The sequence below is a fragment of the Nomia melanderi genome, chromosome 12, assembly GCF_051020985.1.
Source record: "Nomia melanderi isolate GNS246 chromosome 12, iyNomMela1, whole genome shotgun sequence".
Lineage (NCBI taxonomy): Eukaryota > Metazoa > Arthropoda > Insecta > Hymenoptera > Halictidae > Nomia > Nomia melanderi.
Window position 1 is genome coordinate 4,888,671 of NC_135010.1, and position 27,666 is coordinate 4,916,336.

Genomic DNA, 27,666 nt, shown 5'->3' on the forward strand with positions numbered 1-27,666 from the left:
CAGTAGTTCTGGTTTTTTCAGATATAAAAATAAATTGTTCGAAACAGGATAAGATATTCGTCGATTATATTATGCAAGTAAATTATATACAGTTTCAGTAAAAATTGAGTATTCATAATGTATGATACTTTGAATATAGTAAGAATCCATAAAATAATTGGCAATAATTAAACATTTACGGAAGAAATATAATTCGAAATTTTCTATGTAGTTTCTAAATTATTAATCACTTTTTTATGACATAATTTCATTTTTATTACTATCCAGTTTTTGTAATATAGAAAAACTATATATAATAAATGATTCTAAAGCTCTTACTTTACCATTTATGATATACTGTGTAAGGTTCTTGTGTAGTTTAATAACTTACCGCTAGATGACACCAACATTCACTTTTGGTGAATTTGTTATTTCCTTAAATATACAATTATGGATAGTTGAACAAGAATTTAATAAGCAATAAGTGCTCAAATAGTATCATTTTAATTACGAAGTAGTTACAATTTTTTACCTTTTTTCAGAGACTTTTATATTAAAAATAGCACTGTTCGTGTATGATAAAAAGATATTAAGAATAAAATATTTACATACCAGAATTATGTTAATATCGGTGATAGTTTTTCCTTAGTTCCAAAGAAGTCGCATATTTAGTGAATTTCCGTGTATTAACACGTTTTTTCCGAAACATTTTTTTCTTATTTCTCTTATTACTCAGAAATTACAGTGTGTTATTTTTAAATATTATTTAACACATAAACAAAGTTATAAAACCCTTATTCGATAACAATTTAACAATATTTTATTTCGCAGTACTTTTAAAACTGTTTTATTTCTACTGATCCATAGAATATTTATTCAATAAATCTAATCCCAAGATCGATCATTTCGTCTCATTCCGCAATTGAAACACACGACAGTTGACTTATCCTTACTGATACGAATGAATGTAATACGTTTATAGAGTAATCATAATCTCGCCAGACCATTGTGCAACATTACACAAGCATCAAACGACTGATAAATATTTTTTCGACTTCTTCGCACAGAACTTAATTTTTTCATGCAGCGTTACCAAATTACGGTGATGTCAAGAGAAATAGATTAATTAAATTCTTCATTTATTTCTATCTGCGAGCACCATTTGTGCACTCGTGAAACCTAGATAAGAACTGCATCTAGCGCTATTGTCCCACGGAGCACAAAGGATATTTGCAGGAGGCGCATCGAGACCAAGAGAAAGCCTGTTACTCACTTTGGCGCGGCAGTCCATTACATGATGCATCGTAAGGGTTCATAATTAAATTAGTGTTACGCGATCCTGGTTCTGACAAGGTAATTATTTCATTGGTACACGGTTCATCAATTTTATCACTACGTACATTAGGGACACTTGACCCAGGTGTGGTAAAACATTATATTTTCTTTTAAATCAGTGAAAGTATAATATTTCAAAGGTATTAATAAAGATGTTTTAGCATTTCTATCAATGATAAATATAAAGGTAATTATCATTTTATTAGTTACAGAGTTTATTTCGTTTTCGAACTTACATATGTGAAAATGAAATGGTACATTATTAGCATTAAGTTTTTATCTGAACACAATGGTTAAATGTTTGTTTGAATGTATTGTTTGAATACTCGTTGTATTAGTAATTGAAGAACTTTATATAAATGTCGTTTATCGAACTCCATAATAAAAATGGTTAGTAGTTATATAAAATAATTGCAGTTGTGGCTATCACGTGGTTATATTGCAGTTACTTATTGCGCTGGTTTCATCAGGAGTTTGTAGAGCACTAATAAATTATTTATTTTTTAATTATTTCATTCCAATAATGTTTTTAATATTTTCAAAAACGATTATTCGGACTTGTGTGATAAACCTGATCGTGGAGAAGTCTCAATACTATTGACAGTTCATTATTTTTCTATATCATCAGAAGAAGTACAGACTTATCGCGATAGATTATTTCAATGATTTATTTCATTTTTAAATCGGTTCAAACCCTCATTAAGTGCTTCCTGTAGAAGACGATAATTATGACACAGCAATAATATTTTTATAATTTTACAATTTTATAATTTTTATAGATTTTCTTAATTATTTATTTACTTATGCAATTATACACACGTGTTGCTGTAACGCGTACAATTAAAACTACGTATAAAGCAGAATGTACATTCCGTTTTTGAAACCTGCGCACAACAGAAACTCAATTATGGGTCAGAATGGCCATTTCTCAGTCGAAGGTTAAACGCGTGCCAAAATTCAGTGCAACCAACATTTGCGACGACGTTACAAAGATAAACAGCAAATAAAGGAGATAAATCTTTTCCCATTACCGAAATATTCCTATCAATCTCTAATAAACAGTTTCACGATCAGATATTCTTCCTGTAGTAATTAGAAACTTCTAAAATGAAGAAGTTAATCATACATTCTCCCCATGGAAGTGTATGAAAGTGAAAGATCGATACTGATTCATTTAACATTGTCCCTACCAACTGCACATATTTGTAATAATCACAGTCTTCCACTTTATACAAAGAAACTGAAATTAAAGTTATTCACATTGCCATTTCAAATGAAAAACATGGAATAGTATTTACAAGTTGACTTCTACCAATTTAATTTGTCCAATATTTCATTTAGCATATATAGATTCTGTAACTGTTGTTCTTCAATTCTGCATTTCTTTCTAAACTGACAAAAAACATTCACAGAATCGACGTACAACCAAAATAATATCGATTCCGAAGAACCATAACCGAAACCAACATACCAAATAACAATTATATCTTTAATCCAGTTCTCTATAACAGTATCAAGAACCTGAAACCGATATGACTGTTTCCAACCCCCGGCAGTATCAATGGAACACCAGCAGCCACGGAAAAACATTCTCGAAAAGCCGGCAAAAAGGATTTAAATCCCATCGTTCGAACGGTCACAGTCGTAGCTGCACATGCGTGTGGCTGGGGATGCAACGAATAGAGGATCGCGGGCAACGGCACGGGCGTCTCGCGGCCTACAATAACCATGCTCGAATTTATTGATATTTTCTGGCGACCGGTGCGCGCGGGAAGGCAGAGCGAGAGGGGCACCTGGCGCGAGGAGGACGCTGCGAGCCGACAAGAGGGTGCGCCGGAGGCTCGCGGCACGCCCGCATGCCCAACGCGTGTGCAGTCGCCGTGTGTACAGCTGATCGCAAGTTTGCGCAACCGATGCAAACCCGCCGGCGGCCGTCATTGAATGATCCCGTGGCTCGCGACGCAATCTTTCGCGGCGATCAATCTCCGGTCGGGACCGACGGTTAACGTAATCGCGATGACGCGGTGATAACGACGAGTGCGATCGCTCTGAGACCGAGAGGACGTCTTTGTACGTTCACCCTCTTCCGCCCGGCCAACCCCCTCTTCGCTCGGCGTCGGTTCTTTGTACCCCGTTGTTCGCCACTCGCGTGTGTGTACGTGCGAAGTTAGAGCCACTAGAGGATAGGAAACGATGCGGCGTGCGACCCGACGTCCCGATCGTCTTCGATCCGTGTAATCGTCGGATGTCGTTGAACGTCGGAGCATCGTCAACCGGGGGCTAGAACGTGGCAAGTTTCATTCTGTGATCAGGCCGCTTCCGAACCGGACAAAAGGCCGCTCGATACCCACGACAGGCTCGTATAATGGCCAACGACACGACACAGAGACAGTACAGGTGCGTGAGTGTTTAGGGGTAGCTTTCTATTATTCTTCCTTTCCTCTGGGGCCGCTGGCCTGGTAGGCTGAGTCGATTAGCTAAGCCTGGAGACACCGCCGGTTGATGGATTGATGATTGGATGGTCTTGTTGACTGGTTGTTTTTTAGCTATGTGGTGTGTTGGCTTGATGAGGATGAGTTGGTGGCGTAAATGGCGTAATTGCGAATGCTGGAAAGGATCCTGACTGGTTTATTGATTTCGATTTAGCGTTGTTTGCTAGAACGGCTGCTTTGTAGGGCAATCGATTGTTCTGTCTGTTGCTTTGACATGGACGTGTTTAGGATTGCGACTGTGTCCGGTTTTGAAGGTCACAGTTCAATTTTGCGGGTATTTCGCTGCGTTAGGGTTTTAATACGGCGAGGATGAATGGAATACGCTGTTGCCGCCGGCGAGGAGTCTCGGATCAACGTAATTATTGGTGGGAATATCACCGTTAAATGAAGATGAAATGCTTTGATTCCTCGATGCGCTGTGTGTGTATGTATTTATGAGAGTAGCGCATCGTCGTTATCGGATGTATTGTTTGAGCGATTGTCTGATTATTGTTGAATTGTTGTTAAGGTAAAAATAATGTATTTTTGTTACATTTGTTATTACTTTCATTGAACTATTACGAATATTACTAATGTACGCTAAGTAGAACGGAAATGTTTACTATAAGGAATGGAAAGAAATTTCTTTTTAAACAGAACTTTATCGGATATATAACAATAACGTTGAAGTGAGAAGACTTGCAAGAATATATTCAAATATAGTTTAATAAGTTTCGATCCTCAAGGCTTCATAGAGACATATTTTTCACTTTTATTAACCGGTTATCTATGTTGCAGATTCTGCATCGTGAATATCTGTACTACAAAATTACGTTGAAAGGAGAATGAAATTGTTAAACGAACCTCACAAGCTTTATTAAGTATCATTAATCGTTATACAATGTTTCAATATAGGTATTATGCGCATAATTGTACATGTAAATACGTGTAATTATCATAGGTGAAACTTCAGAGAGTACTTTATCATGTAAATCACACGATGACAATTTTGGTAATTAAAACGTTAATTATAAGTGAATTCTTGACATTTATGTAAACACAGACTTTTACAGATTAATTTACAAAACTTTGAATTAAACAGCTTTTTTTATTGAGACATCTATCAAGTTACAAATAAAATATACATTTCAAGTGCACAAAATATCCACGATCCGATAATAAGGTCTGCTCCCACACATTTTACCGGCAGTATTACATAACGTATTCATATCAAGGTTCTAGCCCTTTGAGATCAAGACATGTTCAGTGCATGAAAATTAACATAGACGTACATTTTAGTGAAAAGGGATATAGTTCTGCATACAATTTTATTCAATGTATTTGGTTCAATTCATCGTCATGCATCCACATTAAAATGGAATGATTTAATTAAAATATTTAAAGAAGACTTTTAGATAAAATTGAGAGATACAATTTCTATGTCAAGTGTGCATGGACCTATTGATTTTTACTTTTCGCCGTTTTATTTTTGTATTCTTTTCCAGAACAACGTTACCAGTTCCCGGGCATTCAGAAGTGAATATCTGTTCAGCGTTATCGCTGGGCAAAGATCTAAGCAAATTCACCATGCCGGTCATCTTCAGTGAACCGCTATCCTTTCTCCAACGCGTCGCTGAGTACATGGAGTACGCTAAATTGCTGAAGCAAGCGGCTCAAGAGGAAACCCCCGTGGAAAGGTTACAAGTGAGCTTCGATTTCTTATTTAATGTATACGTGTAATAAGTAACTTTTAATTTTTTAGTTTTGTACGTTGGGTTTAGATCTATATGTCATGTATATATATTTATATACGAGTTGCTCAGAATAATATTCTAACTCCTATTTTTTTGTTTTCAAGAAGAAAACCGTTATGAAACGTTCTTAGATTAATTGAATATTAATATTAAAATTAGTAATATTGATAATTAATAATGATTAATATTATTAATAATATTGTAATATTACTGTTTAATTGATGCAAGAATATTTTACAAATGCCTTTTTTCCGAGAATTCTAGAATAGTTAGGCTACTATTACTCTGAGCCACTTAATATAATTTATTTAAACTATTGAAGCTATATAAAATTGTATGTATATATAGATCAATTTCGTATACTTATAAACATATAACAGAGGTTTAAACGAACTTACATTCTCATTAACGAATATATGAAGTATGTGATTCACTGCATATTATATAAAAGATGTACGGTTTCACTGAAAGACACAGTAAAATCTTTATTACACTTTATAATGTTTCAGTATATTGCTGCTTTCGCTGTCAGCGCTTTGGCTTCAAATTGGAAGAGACTTGGCAAACCCTTCAATCCTATACTAGGAGAGACGTACGAGTTAGAACGTGAGGGCTTCCGGTAATTATTCAAGTATTCGAATTGTTATTGGTTCGTTAATAGTATTCATCAATTTATAGGACGTTTAATATGTGCATAAAATGTTTCAATTGTATAGAGTTATCTACAGTGATTTACACATTTGTTTATATACTTTTTGCGTAACATTTAATATTTATTACGTAAATTTTCGATGTTTCTCTTAATTTCAATATAAAATTTATATATAAACATATCTCCTCTTTATTTATATACAAAATATTCATAAAGTGTTTAGATCAATTTTTACCAGGAAACAATTTAAAAGCTGTTAATTTAGTTCAAATGGAACATTATTTTCATTGTTATTAATTTATATAGCTTAGAATAACTTGAGGCATAGAAAGCATAGAATCTTTTATTTTTTTAGCAAATTATTAACGATAAATCGTTTCAACAAGTGTAGTTGCAAAATTGAATCGAAGGGCCAAGGGTTGAATATTAATAAATTGCAACATTATAAGGGTTATACGGATAACCTAAATTTATAGCTCTTCAAACAATGTAAACACTCTATTATCGCTAGCCCATGGTCATCAAATTTCTATGTCCTATAGTTATAGTCCATAATTGCCTAATAAAGAAGTCATTCACTGATTGGAAAGGTTTTTCTGGAAGAAACAGATGTAAACATGCTATAAAATGGTTAACATCTTGGATGAAGTCAGTACTAAACAATTTTATGCGAAGCTTACTAATGGACCTTGTTTCTGGAAGTTGACGTTACGAGAATGTAGTAGTGCAACGTGTTTGCACGTTGCGCCATTGTTTATCGCGCTTGCTCGTGCGCGCGCGCGCATGTTTGCAGTTAAGTGCCATACATCCGTGTATCTCTGTATAGACAAAGCAAATGAGAAGCTGGAGGAGAATACTTTTAAGCTAGGTTGATGTAAGAAAACTGTGACGAAAATATTGGGTCAGGTGCAAAAGCTGCATTCGTTTAGAACTGCATTTGTATTTTATTAGGAATTGTATGGTACCTTCTTTTTCATTTAAATTTGATAATAGAATAATTATTTAAACTATTTAATTATGTTTAGTAAATGCTTAAAAGAAAAATGATTTAGAATGTTTTTACTTTTCTTTAACTGAAGGTCGGTTGAAATATGAATTTAAATATAAAATTGATTGTTGCTTGGTTTAAAATTTTGGCTTGTAACTAATTGTTTTGGGGAACGAATGAAGTTTGTATGAAATGAGGAATAAAATATTAATAGTAATGAATTATATTAATATTATTGTTAACGTTGTAATAGTATTTAATGAATTCAAGAATTCAATTTCACGAATGGTTTCTCTTTCTCAAGAACTTATAAATAATAATTAGATCACTATAATTCTACAAATTGTCATAATTGTCTACAATTAATTGTACAAATGTAAAAAATAACTACAAATTTGAGTAGTACTTCACAGTTCTAACAGAATAATTAACTTCAAGCCGAAACAATTTCTTCCCCTTAGCTTTATCAATTTCATCAAAGTACCATCGACTTGTATGCACATTTCTCAAAGACTTTCGGGTCGAGTTAACGGCTGTGAACAAATTCTTGCGGCGGTCATTCAAGCGACAAGGGACGAACTAATGTTCTTGTAATATTCAAACCTTTTGGATATTCCATATATTTTCTTGTACCGTGTGCATTTTAAATAATTCTAAAATTCAACAATTTCCCATAATTCCATACAAATCCGCAAGCTAATAATACTAAATAACAATACAATTCTTACTTTAGAATAGTCTGCGAGCAAGTGTCGCATCACCCGCCAGTGTCCGCGTTCCACGCAGAGAGCGAGGACTTCCTCTTCCACGGCAGCATACACCCGTCGTTAAAATTGTGGGGCAAAACAATAGAGATCCATCCGAAAGGTGTTGTCACCGTTGAACTTCCCAAGTGAGTAATACTCTATGCTTATATTAACACTAGAATCACTGAGTATTTATTGTTTCTTTATTATAATATTTTACAGTCATCAAATTGTTCTACAATTCCCGGAAATGCACATCTACAACAAGAATAATTATGACCTTTTTCATAATTTTTTTATCAAGCAGAACATAAAAGATCCAGCTTAAACTGTGTATAGCATTTTACCTTGTAGCTACCGTAATAGTGGGGGTAGAGGCTTAAAATTTGGTAAAAAGGGGTAAAAAAAGTTTATGTTTATTATATTTTGTTTGAAATCTTCACCGCTAGTCTGTTACGATAATGTAAGGCAAGGGTTAACACTACTCTTACCAAAAGTGTAATGCCTTTTATAAAAACTTATTCAATTTCTGACTCTCAGAATGTTACACGCATAACCGTGCATTGTTAAATAATAAACGTTGCTAATGACATTAGATGTTAAAGTAACGTTATAAACATTTATTAAAGAAGAGTTAAATGAAAAAACATATAAACATTTTGTTTAATTAAACAATAGAATGTATAAACATTTTTTTTGTATTCAACGAAAAAGTATATAAACATTTTGTTTCAATTAAACGAAAAAATCTGTAAACATATGTTTTTTTTTTAAATTGAACAAGGAAATATATAAAAATCTTTTATTACCATTTTTTGTAAATATGTCTGTCGAACAGTATCGGTTTTTTATGTTACTTTTCTGTGTGGTCTTTTAAGGGTTGCGCTTGGAAACTAGTTTACTCTTCACTCGCCAACGTAATAACTAGAGGGTATTGAATGCGCTGAACGTAATCAATTATGAACAGCAAACTCGTTAGCGAAAAATCAAAGCGAGTAGGAGTTGAAGCGATGGCCACTTTGCTAGTTATTTGTTGATATTTATACCTTCTAACGATTAAAAAGTTCTTTGATGCTCGTTATTAACTTTTGACGCGTGAGGAACTTCTAATGTTCCAACCTATAATTCCTATTTTCAATCGTGCCGAGGGTCGCTCTAGGTTCTCTTTACAGAGTTATTCAGAAGTCAATGTTACTAGCTCCATTTTTTTCTTGTTTCCAAATTTTAGTGTCAATATTTGGTTGATTGTTCCGTATAATATTGTACAGTCATCAAAGTTTTCTACTTCTAATTTCGTGAAGTTAATTACTTTGGTAAATGTATGATTTGAGTTCGAATTTTTTGTATTTTATTACTGTATAATGTTTAAAAATTAAGCTGTTGGAAGAATTCAGAACTTCTTGAATAATTGCAAATGATAGACGTCTTTATATTTGAAAGTATATATATATTGATTTTTCAATTTCTCTTTAAATGGAAAATTATGTAAACATTATAGAATATATATTACTCTATTATCATAAGTGTAGCTTAACCTATTGAATACATAAAATGCATAAAATAATATATTTTTCAAGTAACTTCTATTACGATTACAATTTCTACTCTCTAAGAGAATTCATGTTATTTCGTGGTAACCTAATAATAAAGAAATTTTTTTCAAATATAAAAACTTAAAAATCAATCTAACATTTTCACGATAAAATTCTTAAAAAACAGAGTTAACCTATTTGGCCAATGAGCGACTTAAGAATGGAGTGCAAATATAACTCACTTTCTCGGTTCTTAGAGAAAAGGGTCAATTATTCGACAGTAAAATTTGCATACTTTAGAGGGGTCTGTTTATAAATTCCTCCCTAAGCTCGCAGTAAACGAAGTAAAGATAACACTTTTAAGATCAACAGATAAGTGAAGAATTAAATCGTGTTTGCAGATGGATCTTAAAATAAACTGAAATATTCGTTAATCTTCGTTAATGACATTAATTGATATTATAATAAACACAATAAACGCAGTTATCATATTTCATTTGAAATAAACTGAAAAATGTGTGGAATTCTGAAAATGAAAATTGATGACGCAGGTGAGGTAATTTTGAAAAGCGCCAAGAAAATCCCTAAGGATTTACAGAGAAAATGAAGAAGGATTACGTTGTATCAGTTTCAACGTTGCCATGTATTCCACCCTTATTGACTAGCTCTTTATTTCCGCTAATAAATTTTCCTCATCCTTTCTGCCGCAACATTCTATTTTCGCTCTCGTAACTTTGTATTTCCTGTCAGTAAATTTTCTTCAAGGACCTACACTGTTTCGCACGTTTTTGCACTCATGAATTTTACTAACGCTTTCTCTTCCACTTTTGCTGCTTTTTTCGAACACTCTTTTCACTTACTCTTCCTAGTTTTCCGTCCTTTTTGGAAAACTCACGTACTTTTTTAGGATCGTATAAATATTCCCCAAAAAGTGACGTGATCCATTCAGTGCGTTCATTAGTGAGTGGTATATTTGTCTTACACCTTTAACTGGATCGTTTATTTTGAAAGTGGTATCCACTGTTTGAAAAATTGAGGGAACGAAAAACTTGCATATACTGCAATGTAAACTTCATGGGATTATTTTTCTGTGATAATTTTCTTTATGTCGGCAGTTGAAAATTATAAATTCTATTATCGACTGTGTTCAATGTTGCATAGCAAATGCTTAATATTGTATTTTTTGTTTTATCATTTTGTTATATGAATTTGATCTGACAAAACCTTAACGTAATATGTGACACAATAAATCAATTTATTGTTATATAATTATATTGTGTTTACAAAAATTGTAATTTAATTATAATTTATATCTTAATAAATTCTATTTTTTAGTCGATTAAATTTTTTTGTTAAATGGAACTGCATTATCATATATTTTTATAGCAATTCGTTCATGAACTTGAAAAAGATAGTGGTCTGATTAATTCTAAACGAAACTCTATCCACAATGAATTTACATTTCTTTAAACAAACAACTCTGAACAAACTAAGTAAATCTGTTGGGATTCTTTAATAGATGGAAACGCAAACATTTTAATATCTCAAGGTAAAAGAAAACAGATTTACATTGCTTTCAAAATAAACTATCCATATTGATACAAGTCAACGTAGATTTATTATCTTTCTATGATAGTTGGTTCAGTGATAGATACGATGTTTAATCCTTTGCACTTGAGAGGTGACATGTAGTCGCCAGTTCATTTGCTATAGAAGAATTATAGAATTCGATATACAATATTAACTTTTGATATTAATTTAATTTTAATTTGAAGTTAATATTATTAATTTATATAATTAATTTAAACTTAATGTTATTAATTTATATAATTAATTTAAACTTAATGTTACAATATTAAGTTTAATTACAATATAAATGTAATTAGACACAGAATATTGAAATAAAACAATTCTGTTCATTGATTCCTACATTATTTCTAGTTAACAGAATCAATAATTTAGTTAAAATTGCATTAGAAACTAATGAATGTATTTAGTGAAAAAACTTTCCGAGTGCAAAAGGTTAATACATAATATACGTACGTGTGTTAAAATAAATCAAGCGGTCTGCAGTGTCTCTTGTCAATCATTACTGCTCCCTCAACGTAAGGAAAACACATGCATGATGCTTCGTTTAATGACTTAGCCTTAAAAGTCATTAAACCGATCTATGCGGGTTCATAAACCATTGATTTATGGGAGCGATTTTTAAATTGGAACACCGAGAATAATAATGGAACCATTAATGGTCCACTATAGCAATTTAGGTCAAATCTTTCATATTTTCGTATTAAAACCATTCGAATTATTAATAGCGCAGCAGTAGTAATTTTTAATGAAGATTGATGTCGTTGAATGCAATTTCTGGATATTTATGAGTTAAAAAAAAGTTTATACACTTTTAAATGCTTTCTACGAGGAGAAGGAATGTGAATCGTATACTCTTGGAATAGCTGATCAGCAGTAAATATTATACTTTACTTTCTATGAATCATAAAACTATACTTGAAGCTTTAAATATCTGTATTCCTTTTTCAAATCGAGAATTTTAGAACTGTCTTACGCGGTATTTAAACAGCTAATCATCCAATGTACTTTGTAAATATATTTAGCAAGTACAGTTTTACTGAATTGAGTTACAACTAAATTAATATATTTAATAAAACTCGAATCTTGCAGCTTAAAAAATGAGCATTTCCTTGTGATGTAGAAAATACTTTTTCTCACATTATATTGCATTGTTTTCCTTAAGATTAGTTTGTTCATTGAAATGTTCAATTGTTTTTATTGCCAAAGTAGAGAGGCTGTTTAAGTAATTCTCATTGACTGACCATTAATATGTGTTGGCTCTTTCTACTTTGGTGCATGATTCGCAAGGTTCTTTAGTGTTTCCATTTTTCTTTTATGATTATTTTTTCTGTACTACAAGATGTTATTACTAATATTATACTACTCCCTAATGATTAATCTTTCCTATTACGTAATATTTTATTTAAAAAATTGAATAGCAAACCAAATATATTAATTGTATCTAATCATTAACACTAGTTCTTGTACATAACATTATTTCATCCTTTTCACTGTTTAATAATTTTATCAGTACAAACTATAATAAATTAATTAATTCGTCTTTCTACCTTCTACTGTATCTGCTGATAGTAATATAAAAATTTCTTCAAAAATATGTATTAACACACAGATTAATTATAACCGATAAATAGCCATTTATTTCTATAAACATATTTATTTAAAGCAATATTCTACAAATCTTAAATATACACATTTGTAGAATGTATATAAATTTTTATATACAAACATTATCTAAATTACCAGAATTCATTAATGACAAATCGAAAGGAGCAGATGGTTCAATATATACTATTTACTCAAAACACGCGAGAGCGTAATAAAGGTATCAGCAACTAGGAAGTTTTTCCACGAAATTAGCAGCTCGTTATCCGTCGGAAAATCTATAATAAATTGCACAATCGAGAAGTACGAAATGATGTTAAGGAAGGAAGGCAACCACTCAAGTAAACTGGCTCCACGTAATTAACGTTCCACAACGTTATGGTTAACCGTTTGAGATGGGTTCGTTAATTTCTAAACCACAGGGAAATAATTAACCTACACGTTAATAATGTACATGAGTCAATGGTTCATTTTGTTTTATTATTTTCCTATTTATTTTGTGTTTATCTTTTTTTCGAACTAGTTTAGGATCCTTTAATTCAGAATTTTCAGTTAATACCCCTTAAGTGTGTGGCACGCGTAAATAAATACCTGCCATCTTGTTCACATACAGAACAAAACGAAACAAAACTTTATTATATTTTTAAAACAACTTTTCTATACTTTACTCATTAAGTTCTATAAATCAATTTCAACAAATTTTTATAAACAGCCATTAATACTATACACAGCGTTTCATATACACAAGATTGTCTAACAATTCTTTCTAAGCGTCCTATTTTGCCCATATACAAGCCAAAACAAGACTTCATTGCTACTTTCAAAATTACCTTTCTGTACGTTATCCATTAAATTGTATAAATCAATTTCAACATATTTTTATCAACAGTCATTAACACTATACACAGTGTGTCTTACATACACAAAATCGATAAACATAATATTATATAACAATTCTTCTTAAGTTTTCTAATCTTGCCCCATCATCCCCTATTAATCTACACGCTAATGTATACAGATGGAAAGAAGCGTACACTTGGCAGAACATCAACTGCATACTTCATAACGTGCTGGTGGGCCAATTATGGATGGAGCAGCTAGGCTCCCTCGAGATCAAACAGAGCGGCGGGGCAAACCTGAAGGCGACTCTCTCTTTCAAGAGTAGCGGTCGCAACGGGAAGGACCTTCACCGTGTCGAAGGCTTCATAACGGATCAAGAGTAAGCTGGTAACAGTTTATCATCAATTGAATCTGCGATCGTAGAAAAGACACTTGCACCGCGCGATCTCGATGATATTCATTCGACGAATCTTCCACCAGGTCGCAAACTTTCGTAGAACATACTACATCATCGTGATATGTGCGCGAAATCTGAGTTTTCCGTGAAACGTTAAGCATTATTTACGTTTGTTCATTGTTGGTGAAGGAACAGTTCGTTATTGTTGACGCTAAACGTATCGGTACTTTGTACACACCTATCTTTATCGTAACTAATCGAATTACTAAATAAAAGTAAGCATGTTAGATCATCGATTTTTCTTAGTGAGAATACAAATAAGAGGAAAGGCAAAAATTGAAAATTAATCGACCAACATAGGAGTTGATATAAAGTTAAATGGGTGAAAGAAAACGCAGGATTTTAAATCGAAGTTTAAAACTGATCTTTTCACTGATATGTTAGGGTTAACATTAAATCTATCACACATTTTGAAATAACTGGTTTTAGATTTATCGTTTTAAAATTATTGAAGTTATAGAGGTGTTCGTATGCAATATTATTCGGTAAATTACCATTTTCATTTGTGTGGCATGATGAATGTTACGTAGGACAAAAAAGCTATTCCTTTATAATTGTGAATAAAATAATTTACGAAAATCATTTAAAATATTTGTTAGATATAGAATTAATTTTTTGAGCAAGGAAACTGAGAATTAAGTCGAGAAGTTCGTTCTTTCGATGTTACTCTGATAAATGGCTCTGATAACGAGGTGGTTGGTTAAGTTCGTTGATGTGAAAGTGATTTTAATTGTACATGTTTTGTTCAGTAAGAAGAAGCTTCTGTTCCTTTACGGAAAATGGACGGAGATGATGAAAATGTGCGATCCATCGTCATACGAGGAAGCTTTGGAGAGGGTGAAGCGGGAAGCGAAAAGTCCTCAGGGTAGTCCAGGACATAAGAAAGTTTTGGCGAAGTTACACAGTCTGAAGGTTGGAGCTTTCAAGCCTTCTCATCAGGTATCTAAAGTGTTCTGCTCAGTCATTCTAATTAGTTCTCTGTTTGGTTGGACAAAAGTGTTTTGTAATGTTTTATAATCTGTCCTCGGAGTATAGAGTTAAACAACTTTATTCAATTGAACTGTTCTTATTCAGAAATTGGTATTAATGGTACTTAATACTAGAATTATCCGTATCCTTCAAAATAGCGGGTTTTATTTTTCTGATTTCGCAATTATTGTAATCTTAAAAGTATTAAATATTCAAAATGATTTTAAAAATAAATAGTTTCATTTGAATACTATAACATGAAAACGTGAAAAAGTCGAAAAAAGTCTATTGCTACAATTTTTGTAAGGATTACGTATTAATCATGTTAAAGGCCTGGTTGGTATAGGGTTAATTCGACTGTAATTTATTAGGACGATTTATTAATTCATTCGAGATCATGTGAAAAGTATTGAACCTTTGCAATCGATTATTTTCTCTAAGAGACATTATTTAAGTAATGAAACTAGGCGAGAAGTTTTGGTAATTATAATATGTAATAGATTGAAGTTTTATTCCAAGTATTATTTAAACAGAATGATTATTTCCAATGATATATTACTTTATTTAAAATTAAATACTACTCGCTATTTTATAAATAAATATGTTTGAGTTGTTGCTAAAATTAAAGTTTCCGAGTGTAAAGGGACAAAATTACAGTTATACGTCATATAATTATATTATTGTAATTGAGTAATTATAGCATGAATTGATTAAGTACGTAGTTATTGCAATGCAGTTGCGAAGTGGGACCTCAAAAAAGTTGAAATGCATTGTCACTTTTCCTGTAAATGATCGGATCCCAGCGACCATAAATAGACTCGCTGTTAAAATACTTGTCAATAGATTTTTCATGCTGACGTTGATGTTGTTCATGTGTAGGTTTCTTTGAACAACAATTTAATCAAATAAGGGTTAGCTTTCAACACTTGAATTGATCCTTTGTAAAAATCCTCGTAAAGGGTGGACCAGTCTTTCTCTTTCTATAAAGAAATACTGCTTTTAAAGATATAATCTTGAATAAAAGCTGGTTTTGAAATACATTAAAAAGATTTTATTATGAATTTTATGAATGATTCACCTGTTTAGCAAGGATTCAATCAGTAGTCTATTTATAGTCCACTGTAACGTTGTTTTCAAAAGAAACTTTCTTTTTAAGCCCGTGCTACATTTTTTAAAGCGAGAGTGCGGGTCAAATGCTTTAAACTTTGATATACATGGACAGCTTGTACAATTCTATCTGTGGAATTGCATACACTGATATCTCAGCGGTATCTGCATTCATTAAAATTCTGCATATTTAACGGTGTTTATTTATGAAAGTTTCTGATTGAACATATTATACAAAATGTTTAAATTATTAATTATTATTCCATGATAAAATTCATTTTATCCATGAATATTATTATTTTCATGAAAATAATTTCAAAATATTTAATTTTTTATGTATGATCATTCTAGTAAGAATAAAACATGTTTTCATTTTTATTAAGCACCGCAAAAAGTTCGTGCTTGGCTTTAAACAAAAATTTAAACACAGAGAATGTTTTTGTGAAATAATTTGCTAATACTAGTTTCATTAATTAAATTAGTGAAATGCCAATTGAAATCGAAGCTCAATTTATTGTTAACAAGAAAATCGCACAAACTGTTTCCTGTACCTAATGAGAATTGATACTAACACTATCGAGCAATTAAATTGACTTTTTGAATTTCCTGTATAGAAATTCCAAGAATGCACTTATTGAAACTTTAGTTGCTTTATAATTCAGTTTGTGTATTGCTGAATCAAATTCTTTAATAATTTCTCAGAGAAACATCTATCATCTTTTTAATAATTGCAAAAAGATGGAATCAGGAATGGGTCATTTTGACTTGTCTGGTAATTTTAGCGTTAAATAATATTTTTAAAAACAAATGTACTACATAGATACTCGCGTAATTATTAAAATTATGAACTCTTCTTTGATTCGAGGATGCAATTGACGATCCATCTGCGAGTATAGATGGAGAAGACACTCCAACGATCGATGATATTCCTGGATCCACTACCCTGTGGGAAGCTACGCCAAGGCAGCCGAATAGTTCAGAGGTATATCATTACACGTTATTGATTACCATCTTGGTATTCATGGATCGCATAGCTGTTCCCTACAGTATTAAAAATATTCCTTACTGTCCTTTCCAATGTGATTATATCAATACAGAATAATTCGATTCTAAAATGTGGCCTTAACCTTGTAAATGATTGCTAGTTCTGTAATTGTTGTATTTACATATAGAATTAATGTTTGAATTGGTATATTAAATAAGGATCACTGTGTGAAATAACGCAAAATTTGTGACTTGAAGGATGATGCTGAAATATTTAATGAAGTGCAACATAAAATTCATTATATACATTCATTATAATCCCTGCATTTCTGTTTTTTATTCTTAATGAAGAAATTGATGAAAAATTTACTTTGCACAGATATTAATAAGAAATAATGCGTGAAAAAATATATATAAGAATATATGAATTATATATTTTGAAAATGGGTTGACTAAAGTGGTCCACTTTCAAAAAAGATCAACTTAATGGTTATAACAATTCTAATTCTATATTATCTTTTAATTTTTTAACAGTTTTTTTCTTTTTTTTAACAGATTTAAATCATTTTCAAAATAAACGGCTCATATAGAAATTCTTTGCAGTTACGAGAGAGTGTGGGAAAATTGAGAACTTTGAAGAAACAACTGAATAAAAGAATTTTGTTAAATGTAAACACAAAGGTCTTTATTTCATAAAATACAAGTGCCTTTTTATATAATAATTACATATTTACATATTTAAATTGGAGTATGATAAATGAAAAATATATATATTTATATATTTGTATATAAATATATATATTTATTATAAATAATATATATATTATAAATAATAATAATATATATATATTATTTATAATAAATAACACAATAATATTAACGTGTAAAATTTTAACACAACTGAAATCAGTAAATCTGTGCTCCATTTTAATCTTTCCAACTGATTTTTAGTATTTCCAATTCACAACGTTCGCGATGTCGTTAAACGAATTGGTGCCGGAAATGGAAAAAGTGTTGTGCCCAACGGACTCCAGATTGAGGCCGGATATCAGAAAATTAGAGAACGGAGATAAAGACGGTGCTGCGGATGAAAAAACCAGACTCGAGATAAAGCAGCGGGAGATGCGTAAAGCTCGGAAACTCGATAAGGGTGCGAAATACTCACCCAGGTATGAAAGTTCAAAGACACACTTTGCTATATAAAAAAATATTTATTCCCAGCAGACTACGATGAAGTCATAAAAAAAACATTGAACTAATAAACATACTCATTCTAAGCATATATCGTTATTAATTTCTTTTTTAAATACAGATATTAAGTTAACGTAAATAAATAAAGTATAAACAAACAAATTAACATGATAATTTTGCATTAACGATTGTATTCTTTTTCAATACATTTCCAAGAAAATTTCTATATTTTAATAATGCCAAGTTGCACTTCACATAGTCCCTTGATTCTTGTGTCATTTCTTTTCTTGAGTAACATTTAAATTGCACCCTAAATAATCGCTCAATACTTCGATTGTGCTTGTAAAATTTCAATTGCAAAATTTTATTCAAGATAGAATAACATTACATGAAAACAGAGCATAATTACATTTCCATGTAATGAATAATAAATCACATTTCTATTATATGATAATTAATATTCAAATTTGTCATGTGCCACAGGTGGTTCCACTTAGGCATCAATCCTTATACGGGTCAAGAGGACTGGCTTTACCGGGGAGGATACTGGGAGCGCAATTACACTAACATCGAGGACATATTTTAATAAAAACAAGAAGACATTATTCTGATCACGATAAATGCTACATATTGGATGAAGTGTAACGCATGTCCCGGTGAGCAGTGTCGATACACAATTATCGGTACACAGTGTAGGGTTTTAAGCTGGCAACCCTTTAACGTTGAATTTTCTTTATATTCTATGTCATTTGTCGAACTTTTTTACATTGACATTTTGGAAATGAAAAAACAAAGTCTTATTATTTGTGTAATTTCATTACTGTACAGATTTACCGAGCGAACTTGAGGTTTCCAAGAAACACGACGATTTCTAAAAAATATAAAAGGATGTATAAGATATTTTTAATCCTCGGGAGGCGGAGAATTTTTTGATGATTCATTAACTATTAATTTTTCTTCCTATCAATTTTATTTAGATGTACAGTGACTGACAATTTTTTCATATACATTTCAGATAACAGTTATGAACAGCAATTATGCTACATACATTTGTTCATCTCGATTATCTGTTCATTTACAATTTTTTATAACATACTTTTCTTCATTTTAATATAAAGTTTAATAAATAGTTGAAATAAACGAATCATTCATTTATCAAATCAATTAGCTTCACGAAGCAAGAAGTAAAAGCTCTTGATGAAATGATATATACGAAAACTTTCAAAAAGTGGGGTTAGTTGTCTTAATTGTGACTATTGTGAGCGACGCAAATATGACATCTTCTCGTGAAGATATTCGTGAGTAATTGTATTTTCTATGTATTTTTTTATTGGATTTACACAACATAAACAACTGACAACTTGAGTTAGGTATAAAAAATGTAATGTTGGACAATGTCTTCGACAAGGTGGGTGAGAATGAAGCCGCCGCCGTCCGAGGGTTAACTATCAGTCAATTATACTGCATTAGGAATCGTAATTATTCCACTAAATATTAGGTACCAGAAAAGATTTGTGCGGGTTCTTAAATTAAATTTGAACAAAAAAAACATTTTTGTAAAATTATTTTATTTTATTTGATACTAATTGCATAAACATAACTTGCTGCTAATACTAATTTCATTCATTGAACTAGTAAAATATTAATTGAACTCACACCACAATTGATTACTAATAAGAAAATCGCATAATGTTTTTCCGGTACCTAATATTTTCAGAAATATTTTCTGTAGACATAAAAGTGTCTATCTTGGATACAGATAGTAAGGGATAGTGCTATCACCTCTTCTTCTATTTCCTAGGTACGTGTCGGGTCAGACACCTCAAGTGACGCTCGGTGAAGTCACAGTTGTGTTATTCGAAAGATGAAGTCCGATACAGTAGAACCTCTATTAACACTAAAACAACTGAGCGTTCAAAAAGAGTAATATATAATCCTTACAAAAGTCGTGACAATAGATTTTTCCGATTTTCTGTTACTATTATTATCATTATTATTATTATTAATATTTAGCTTCTTAAAAACAAAGGTAGTCCATATAATATTTAAATATCAAATTTCTCTTCAAGTCTCCATTTATCTTGACTCTTAGTTATCAAATTAAATCGGATAATCGAGTTTCTACTGTGTTTGAGAATTGTTTATAAACGAAGCGTGATTTGTTTTCCTATTACAACGTATACGTACCATTGTGTTCGACGAAAATGAATAGGTACCAGCCGTGAAATCGATCACCGGCACGAGGAATTCGCGGAAACGTGCGATACTTGAAGGCAAAGTATGTAGGTGCTTCCTTCGCGAGGAGCGTAACTTTTGTATAATGCCCAGTTGCATGTAAACGCATTTCTTTTCAGCACCGCCTCATGTTCCATTTCAAAACCGACTCGATGGAAGGAATCTAAATAGAAATGTTGAACCTGCTTGAGGCACAATTAAATGGTTCGTGAAGCGGCGCCCTTGAGCGAGGGAATCGTCAAACGTGTCCTTCGCCGTTTATTATAGAGATTCTGTACTACGTGTACCTAGAATTAAAATAACATATTAGGTATAAAGTCAATTGGTCATTCGAGGTTACCGCGGTGCCATCTCGGCCCTAGCCTTCAGACAATGATGGGAGCACGTAGATATACACTGTTTGCAAGAGGATCGTTAACTCGATAATTGACCGAACAATGTTTGGCGGTCAATTAAATTGATCTGATACCAGTGGAATTGCGTAGATTGGACTCACAGATCTTCAAATTCGAATGCACATTGTATATTAGCCTTAAAAAGGTTGAGGGTGAAGGTTGAATGGTTGTCCTTGTTCATAGGAAAGTCACAAGTACGCATGAAGTACTTAATTTCCTATTTAAAAATAATTTTGATTCAGTAACAATAATAAGAATTTTTTACTCGTCCTATTTTTATCATTTTTTCATTTGTTTTATCAATATTGTTTTTTTTATATTCCTCTTTAGAAAATGAATTGCTGGAACTTTTGAATGTTTTAATCAACGTGTATTTTGTGAAAAGAAAAGTAATGAAAGTATAAAAATTTAGTAAAAGAATTTAGCAGATTTTATTTCGTTTATATTATTTTGTTTTTTGTTTGTGAGTTATCAATTTCGAAAGATAAGCATAAGAAAATATGAATAACACGGTCAGTCTGAACTACTTGGTCTTCAACTTACACTTTTTAGGGTTAATTTAAGTCGAATACTGTATCTAGTCGAATATTTTCTCACGTCTTCTGCATTTTTTCCACCGAGTATCATCGTATCTCTCTCACATTCAGCGAGATATCAAAGACACTTGATTCTCCGCGATACACAATTTCGAAATACTCATCCTCTGCTAGAGATAACACGAGACTTTCCCATCAGTCGTGAAGGTTGAATGAGTTTACGCCTCATAGGTACTTTCGTATGCAGGTCGTACGTGCGTAGTTCTACTTAGATAAATAATCATGCTCGCGAGCTTGTTCACCAAGCACGCTCGAGTACTTTAGCAAATATTAGACAACAACAAAGCGGAACGCGTGGACACGACAATGTCTGTTTATCGAATTACAGCAGAAAGCTGAAGAGTTGGCGTCTGAGAAGAACGCAGGTCCTAACTAATGAGATTTAATTTGCATATACTCATCTCTGCGAAGAAACATGTATTCTCAATTTTGTATTTAAACAACAAACGTTGCTGCTAGACTGTGGATGTTCATGATTTGTTGCTTGGTTTAACCTTTTTTTAGTAAGAAAGAAAAATTGTTTAAAAAATTTGTAAAATAGAAGACAGTAACTGGATAGATGAACTAAAATAATCTCGTACTTAAAATTATGCTTAACAATTCTTATTATGGATAGTTGAATCTCAATAAATAAATGACTAAAGCTCAACAAATAACTTCTCCAATATATTGTTCTAATTACAATTGTAAAAACATAACGAATGAAGCAATCACATTTTCAATAATTATACATTCTAAAGACAATTTTCTTATATTAAAAATGCATATAAACACAAAAAATTAGAAAATATACATTTTCTAGAAAGTCCAATTATTCTAAACAATCGAGTTTTCGTTCTTTCAATTTCTTCAATGAAAGCGGTACATGAAGTTCCACAGTCTAGTAGAAATTCTGTATCAGAACATACTCCAAGCAATAAAAGATTGGCCTATTTAGCGCCAGCAGGTGTTCTGCTCGTCCCTGTGTCCTTCCGTGAGCCAACTGATCGGTAACGAACTGCAATTGCTTGAACTGCAAAAACAAAGCCTAGACCCACGAATAATCGCGCAACCATATAGACAAATCTAAACCGAATGCCTAGACATCGATATATCTACGTGTGAGGTCCCGTGAGGAGCGCGCCTGCAGCGAATCGAGCTTTTCTCGTGTGAACGTCGAAGAAAATAGAGCGGATCGAACTCGCGTCACGCGTTTGAATTGCACAAAGTCCATCCGTTAGCTCGCTCTCACGTAGCGCTGGGCGTTCCAAAAACGATTATACACTTTTTATAACAAATGAGACACACGGACACAGGCACACAGGTAAACACACACACACGAAACGCGAAACACGTGCACATGGAGCTCCGAGGCAGCGAGGTCACGTCCAGGCCGTTGTTCGCGAGCAGTTCGCGAGTGGCTCGCTGAAACTGTTTGCTGGCAGTATGAGCAGGTCTTGTAACCGTGAGTCCTAGACTTCGAGCTTTGGAGGTTGTAGTTGCAATTTAACCTTTCAACGGTAAAAGTTAAAGTCTTTTAACCCTTGAGTCTTTATCATTGAAGACTTGAGGCGTTTAACACCGTACAGTGTTAACATAGCAACGGAAGGCTCGACTTTTCGAGTATGAAGATTTAAGTGCTAAAGGATCTTCAGGGTTAGATTAAGCTTTCAAAGATTCAAGGCTGAGTCCTGAAGCTTCAAAGTCTTAGTCTTTAAAGTTGACGCTTCGAAGACTTGAGCTGTATAAAACTTTAAGCCTTCAAAACTCAGTCTTTAAGATTGAGCTTTGAAGTTCCGAAGATTTAAGCTTTATACAGCTCTAAGCCTTCAAGATTCAGCATTTAAAGAAAAAGCTTTAAAGCTTTGATGACATGAATTTGTTACAACACTAGCGCGGACCTTTTGTTAACAGCGAACAACAATGTTCGTTCAAGAGGCAGTCCATCAAAAGATCGCGAACTCTAATGTGGATGCGATATTGTTTTTCTCAGTGAGCAATTCCCGGATAGTTCTCTCGAGTCTGGATAAAGCCTCAGACGACGAGCAACTTTGGTTCGATTGCCACACAGACACACGCACACACACACACACAGACACACACACACACCAGGAGGAGGGAAGGCGGCGATTGTACCTTTCTCATGTATGTTCGTTTTTACGAGAACCGCGTAGCCATGAAGATCACTAACTGATACTATTTTTATAAGAAACGGAGTGAAAAAATACCTTGGTCCGGCCGAGTGAATCGGGAGGGTCGGTGCCACACTTTTTCCTGGACACCGACACGTTAGCTTCAACGTAGGTTTTCTGTACATATATAACGGTGACTGTATTATACACTTGTATCTAAATATTTAGGGCAATTGTACGCAAAGAGGAGAAAACGTTAGCGGACCGAGATCGCGGCCCACTTAGCTCAAATAGACACCCGGAAAGATTTACATACCTAGACACCACGCATCGAACGAGCAATAATATAACAACCGTTGCTGTTTTCGTAGTGCGCGAAAAATTCATTCTGACGTTGCGCTCGAGTTTTTTCGAGTACTCGTCGGATCTTAGACGACACGTGTAGGAAGCTTCTATTAGCGAAGCCCATCATAATTTTTAATGTTTATTTGTTTTGATTTCTATCATTGTTCTCTGACATAATTGCATAATTGGAAATATTTATTGCATCTTCTAAATGTTATTACATACTACATTGATATTGCTAATATTATAAAATTACTGAAAATATCTATTGATTGTTAAATATGTAGGTTGTGATCGTTTTGGCTGGAATAACCTGAATACGAATCGTTTCATCGAGCATGTTGTTGCGAAAATGCTGCGTAAACTTTGAGATGATGCAATAAATATTTGTGATACCGTGTTTTTCATAATAATTTCTCATTTCGAATTTTGATATTCGATTTCTGGAGACACAAGCTTAAATCACTGTTTTGGACTCTATTAAGTCTTCGTTCTACGGTACTTTGACTTAAAATTTGGTTTTCAAAACTTTAATGACCGTTGAAGTTGCCTGGATAAACACCTGTAATAAACATCAACAACATTTTTAGCTCATAATGCATTTATTAAAAAATTCTAATATTTTCATTTCTAATATTTCTAAATTCCAATCTTATATTTTAAATTCTAATATTTCATCTGCTTTCCACGTAACAATTGCGTCCAATTAATTACACTACAAATATATTTGTCTATCTTCATTATCAATCTTTTCAACACTTCTCCGTAACATATTTTTCTCAATTCCAGTGCAAACTTTGAAGTTTCACACACTATCAAAACTTATCACTTTATAAAAACGGCTAAATACATTTCCAATTAACAACGTTCAACCAGCAAAGAACATTATAATACATCTCCGGTCATTAAAGTGTTAAAGTCAATTTTCAAATTCATTCTTCTTTCATATAAAACCAATTCATCCTAATTTCTCCAGAAGCGTGACAACGGTGGTCACGAAACAATTTCGATCTCGACTAGCGCGATATAGTCCGCTTATTTGAAGCCTAGACAATATGAATCACTATGTTTGATAAGCAACGGTGCCAATGCGACACAATAACTTTGCTAACCGCTCTTTCAGTAAACTTCTAGTATTTTAGTACAATACGACGAATCTCTGCCAGCTTGATCCACGACGCGTGCAGTTTAGTTGCCCTGATTGTTAGCGTGTAATTGTCGTCCGGCTGTGTTAAGTAGTCACGATGTATTAAGAAATTCGTCTAAGCGAAGATATGTGGACATTTAGGCCAGTACGAGTCGCGAAGTTACGTTAAACACATCCATCGCTCCCGATCGAGTGCGCATCGAGATCCATGGGAGTTGCGATCACGTACACTCGACGGAACGATGATCGTAAGCGATTACAATTGGTAGATGTACATGTGTATTCCAAGTATAAACATAATATCCTGCTGCGTATTAGGTTAACCGCCGCGTTCGTTCATCGGTTTCGTTCTCGACACTTGATCGCTCTTGTTTGTTCGTCGGACTTTAGAAGATTGCATTATCGCAGAATCGGTACGGGGACGTCGCGATGGAAATGGTAATATCCTTTGTTCTTCTCAAAGGTAATCCTTATACGACGGATTGTAAAAACCGGTTGGGTCACTCATGATCCACGAATATAGCGTTTGTATATATGGCTAAGAATTTAGTCTGGAATCGTATATATAACAGAGATTTTATTGCCACTTGATTTATCTATTTATTTTTGTATTTAATTTCCTTTGTTATTGTGGTTATTGTGAAATAAGTAGGAGAGAGAAGGAAATACGTTTTAGTAATATTTAATAATTGTTTATATGTAGTATTGTTTATTCGTTTTATTTGAAAAGAAGAATACGAATTATTGGAAATTTCATTATGGTGTTTGGTTATTTGATTTTTTCGAGAAACTTGATCTTCGTGGTAACAAACAATATGAAAGTACACAATTATTGACACATGATCGAGTAATCTAACTACCATTATGGGAGGATTAGACGCAAAATTTGGAATGTCTTGTAATATTGTTCTCCGTTAAGCTCGACTATTCGATTATGGTCGTTTAACCACAGGAAACGAGGATACATGGTTAGCGAATGTTACGTGAATGTCTATGTACCGAGTCATGCCACGCAAACGTGTGTTAGCGTTCATCAGTATTATTGAAAAACGAACGATACGTATTATATCGTACCTATACAGGAAACGACCTGTACGCAATAAAATGGAAACATCTATACGCTTCCGTGCGACGTTTCAACGACGATCGTCCTTCATTTACCGTCAACGTAAGTAGCCACTATACCTTAAGAGCAAACACTATAGGGACACTCCTTGGAAAACGCCAAAAATGTTCGTGAAAGTTGAACAATCGAGCTCTCGTGCTGTAGAATATTATTGTACTTACGATGCCTAGGCAAGTGTATGTAATTGTACATAAATATATAGATATTAGTAATAAATGTTGTAAAGAAAGTGTCCTGTTTTCACTGTACCCTTATAAGATTGTTTTGTTGTCTTCTTGTTAATATAAATATAAAAAGTTATGTTAAAACATCGCACTCGATATGCAATGTAAATGGCATAATGATGCTTAATCAGTATTACTTTAAAAACAAAGTTTGTTTATTTCAATCGTGTTTTTAATTTGTCTTTAAATAATGCAAATCAGAAGTAATTGTAGTTTATCTCTACCTATACGTGAGTATTAGACGAGTTTCACTAGATGGATTCAGTGGATGTATCAATTAACAAGTTTTAAAGCAACAATTTTAAAGTAATACTTTTAATACGTATATTATTAAAAACTACAGTAATTACAGTATCCCGCGAAGTTTAATGGCAAAAGCACAATTTAATTAAATAAACGATTTTTCTAATGTCATTTTATCTGAACTGAATTTAGAAATTCATTATATCTTTAATTTCTTCAAGCAGTGAAAAACCATTATTATCGATATTGACACAATCTTAATTCACAAAATAACCATTTTTATGTAGATGAAAATTACCTATAACCTTCTCCTTTCAGATAAATAAAATGACAAAAATCACGGCAGCCATTGAAACTGACATACAACCTAAAACACGTAACAACTTATTAAATAACAAAAACAATTACACAAAAATTACAGAACGTTATCATGAAACATGATTAAATATATACAAATACATTACAACCTTCTTCATCAATCACCTAACAATTTCCTGTTTCGCATTTCATTCAAAGTCAACGTCTCCAAGTTGGAATAACCTCAAAAATTCGATTCAACATCGCCGAGAAGCTTTCCGTGCCGCCACGAATTCAAACGGTCGCTTTGCGCGCCTTTTAGTTCCCGTCTGTGCGCACGGTGGCGTTCCGCACCGACTGTTTTCAATATGGCTGCCGCGCTGTTCCTCAGAAGCGATTCGGAAGGAATCGATCTCGGTTCGGTAGAGGCGAACCACGTCACAAGATCCGTTTCGAACGTTCTCGTGGGAAAACGTGCGCGTATTATTGTTTCGCTAATTAATCGCGAGTGGTGGACTGTGCGGGAGCGAAAGGGAGCATAAGACGTACGCGCATCGATTCGACGAAATGAGTAACGTACCAACAGGTGAGAGACCGTTAACGCCACCGTTCCCGTTGTATTTTCTATCTCGCTCTATAACAACGCGTCCGGTGCATTCCGACGTGACAATTCGCCCACGCGAAATCTATTCCTCGATCGAGGAAGCCTCGAACGAGATGAATTCATCGGATAACTCCAACCTCAACCGT

At 33.0% G+C, this 27,666-nt stretch overlaps 1 protein-coding gene across 6 annotated transcripts; it reads left to right on the forward strand.

The window, feature by feature from the left end:
- Positions 1-3,090: 3,090 nt before the first annotated feature.
- On the forward strand, positions 3,091-23,213 carry LOC116426174 (oxysterol-binding protein-related protein 2). Of its 6 annotated transcripts, XR_012999871.1 has the most exons (11): positions 3,091-3,711; positions 5,291-5,489; positions 6,049-6,158; positions 7,913-8,071; positions 13,668-13,868; positions 14,696-14,885; positions 16,888-17,004; positions 17,958-18,175; positions 18,681-18,853; positions 20,410-20,475; positions 20,552-23,213. XR_012999871.1 is itself a non-coding variant. In XM_031974766.2 (9 exons), the coding sequence occupies exons 1-9, from the start codon at positions 3,680-3,682 to the stop codon at positions 18,781-18,783; spliced, it is 1,329 nt and encodes a 442-aa protein (XP_031830626.1). In that variant the 5' UTR covers positions 3,091-3,679; the 3' UTR covers positions 18,784-23,213. The 6 variants fall into 6 exon arrangements, 2 of the variants coding, with proteins under 2 accessions (XP_031830626.1, XP_076228953.1); XR_004234846.2 differs by having other exon boundaries at positions 18,681-20,475; XR_012999870.1 differs by having other exon boundaries at positions 20,410-23,213.
- The last annotated feature ends 4,453 nt before the right edge of the window (positions 23,214-27,666 follow it).

Coding starts and splice junctions, on each gene's coding strand:
- LOC116426174 (XM_031974766.2), top strand. CDS start 3,680: ATGGCCAACGACACGACACAGAGACAGTACAG. Junction 6,159..7,912: donor TTAGAACGTGAGGGCTTCCG/GTAATTATTCAA, acceptor TTCTTACTTTAG/AATAGTCTGCGAGCAAGTGT. Junction 18,176..18,680: donor GGTGCGAAATACTCACCCAG/GTATGAAAGTTC, acceptor CATGTGCCACAG/GTGGTTCCACTTAGGCATCA.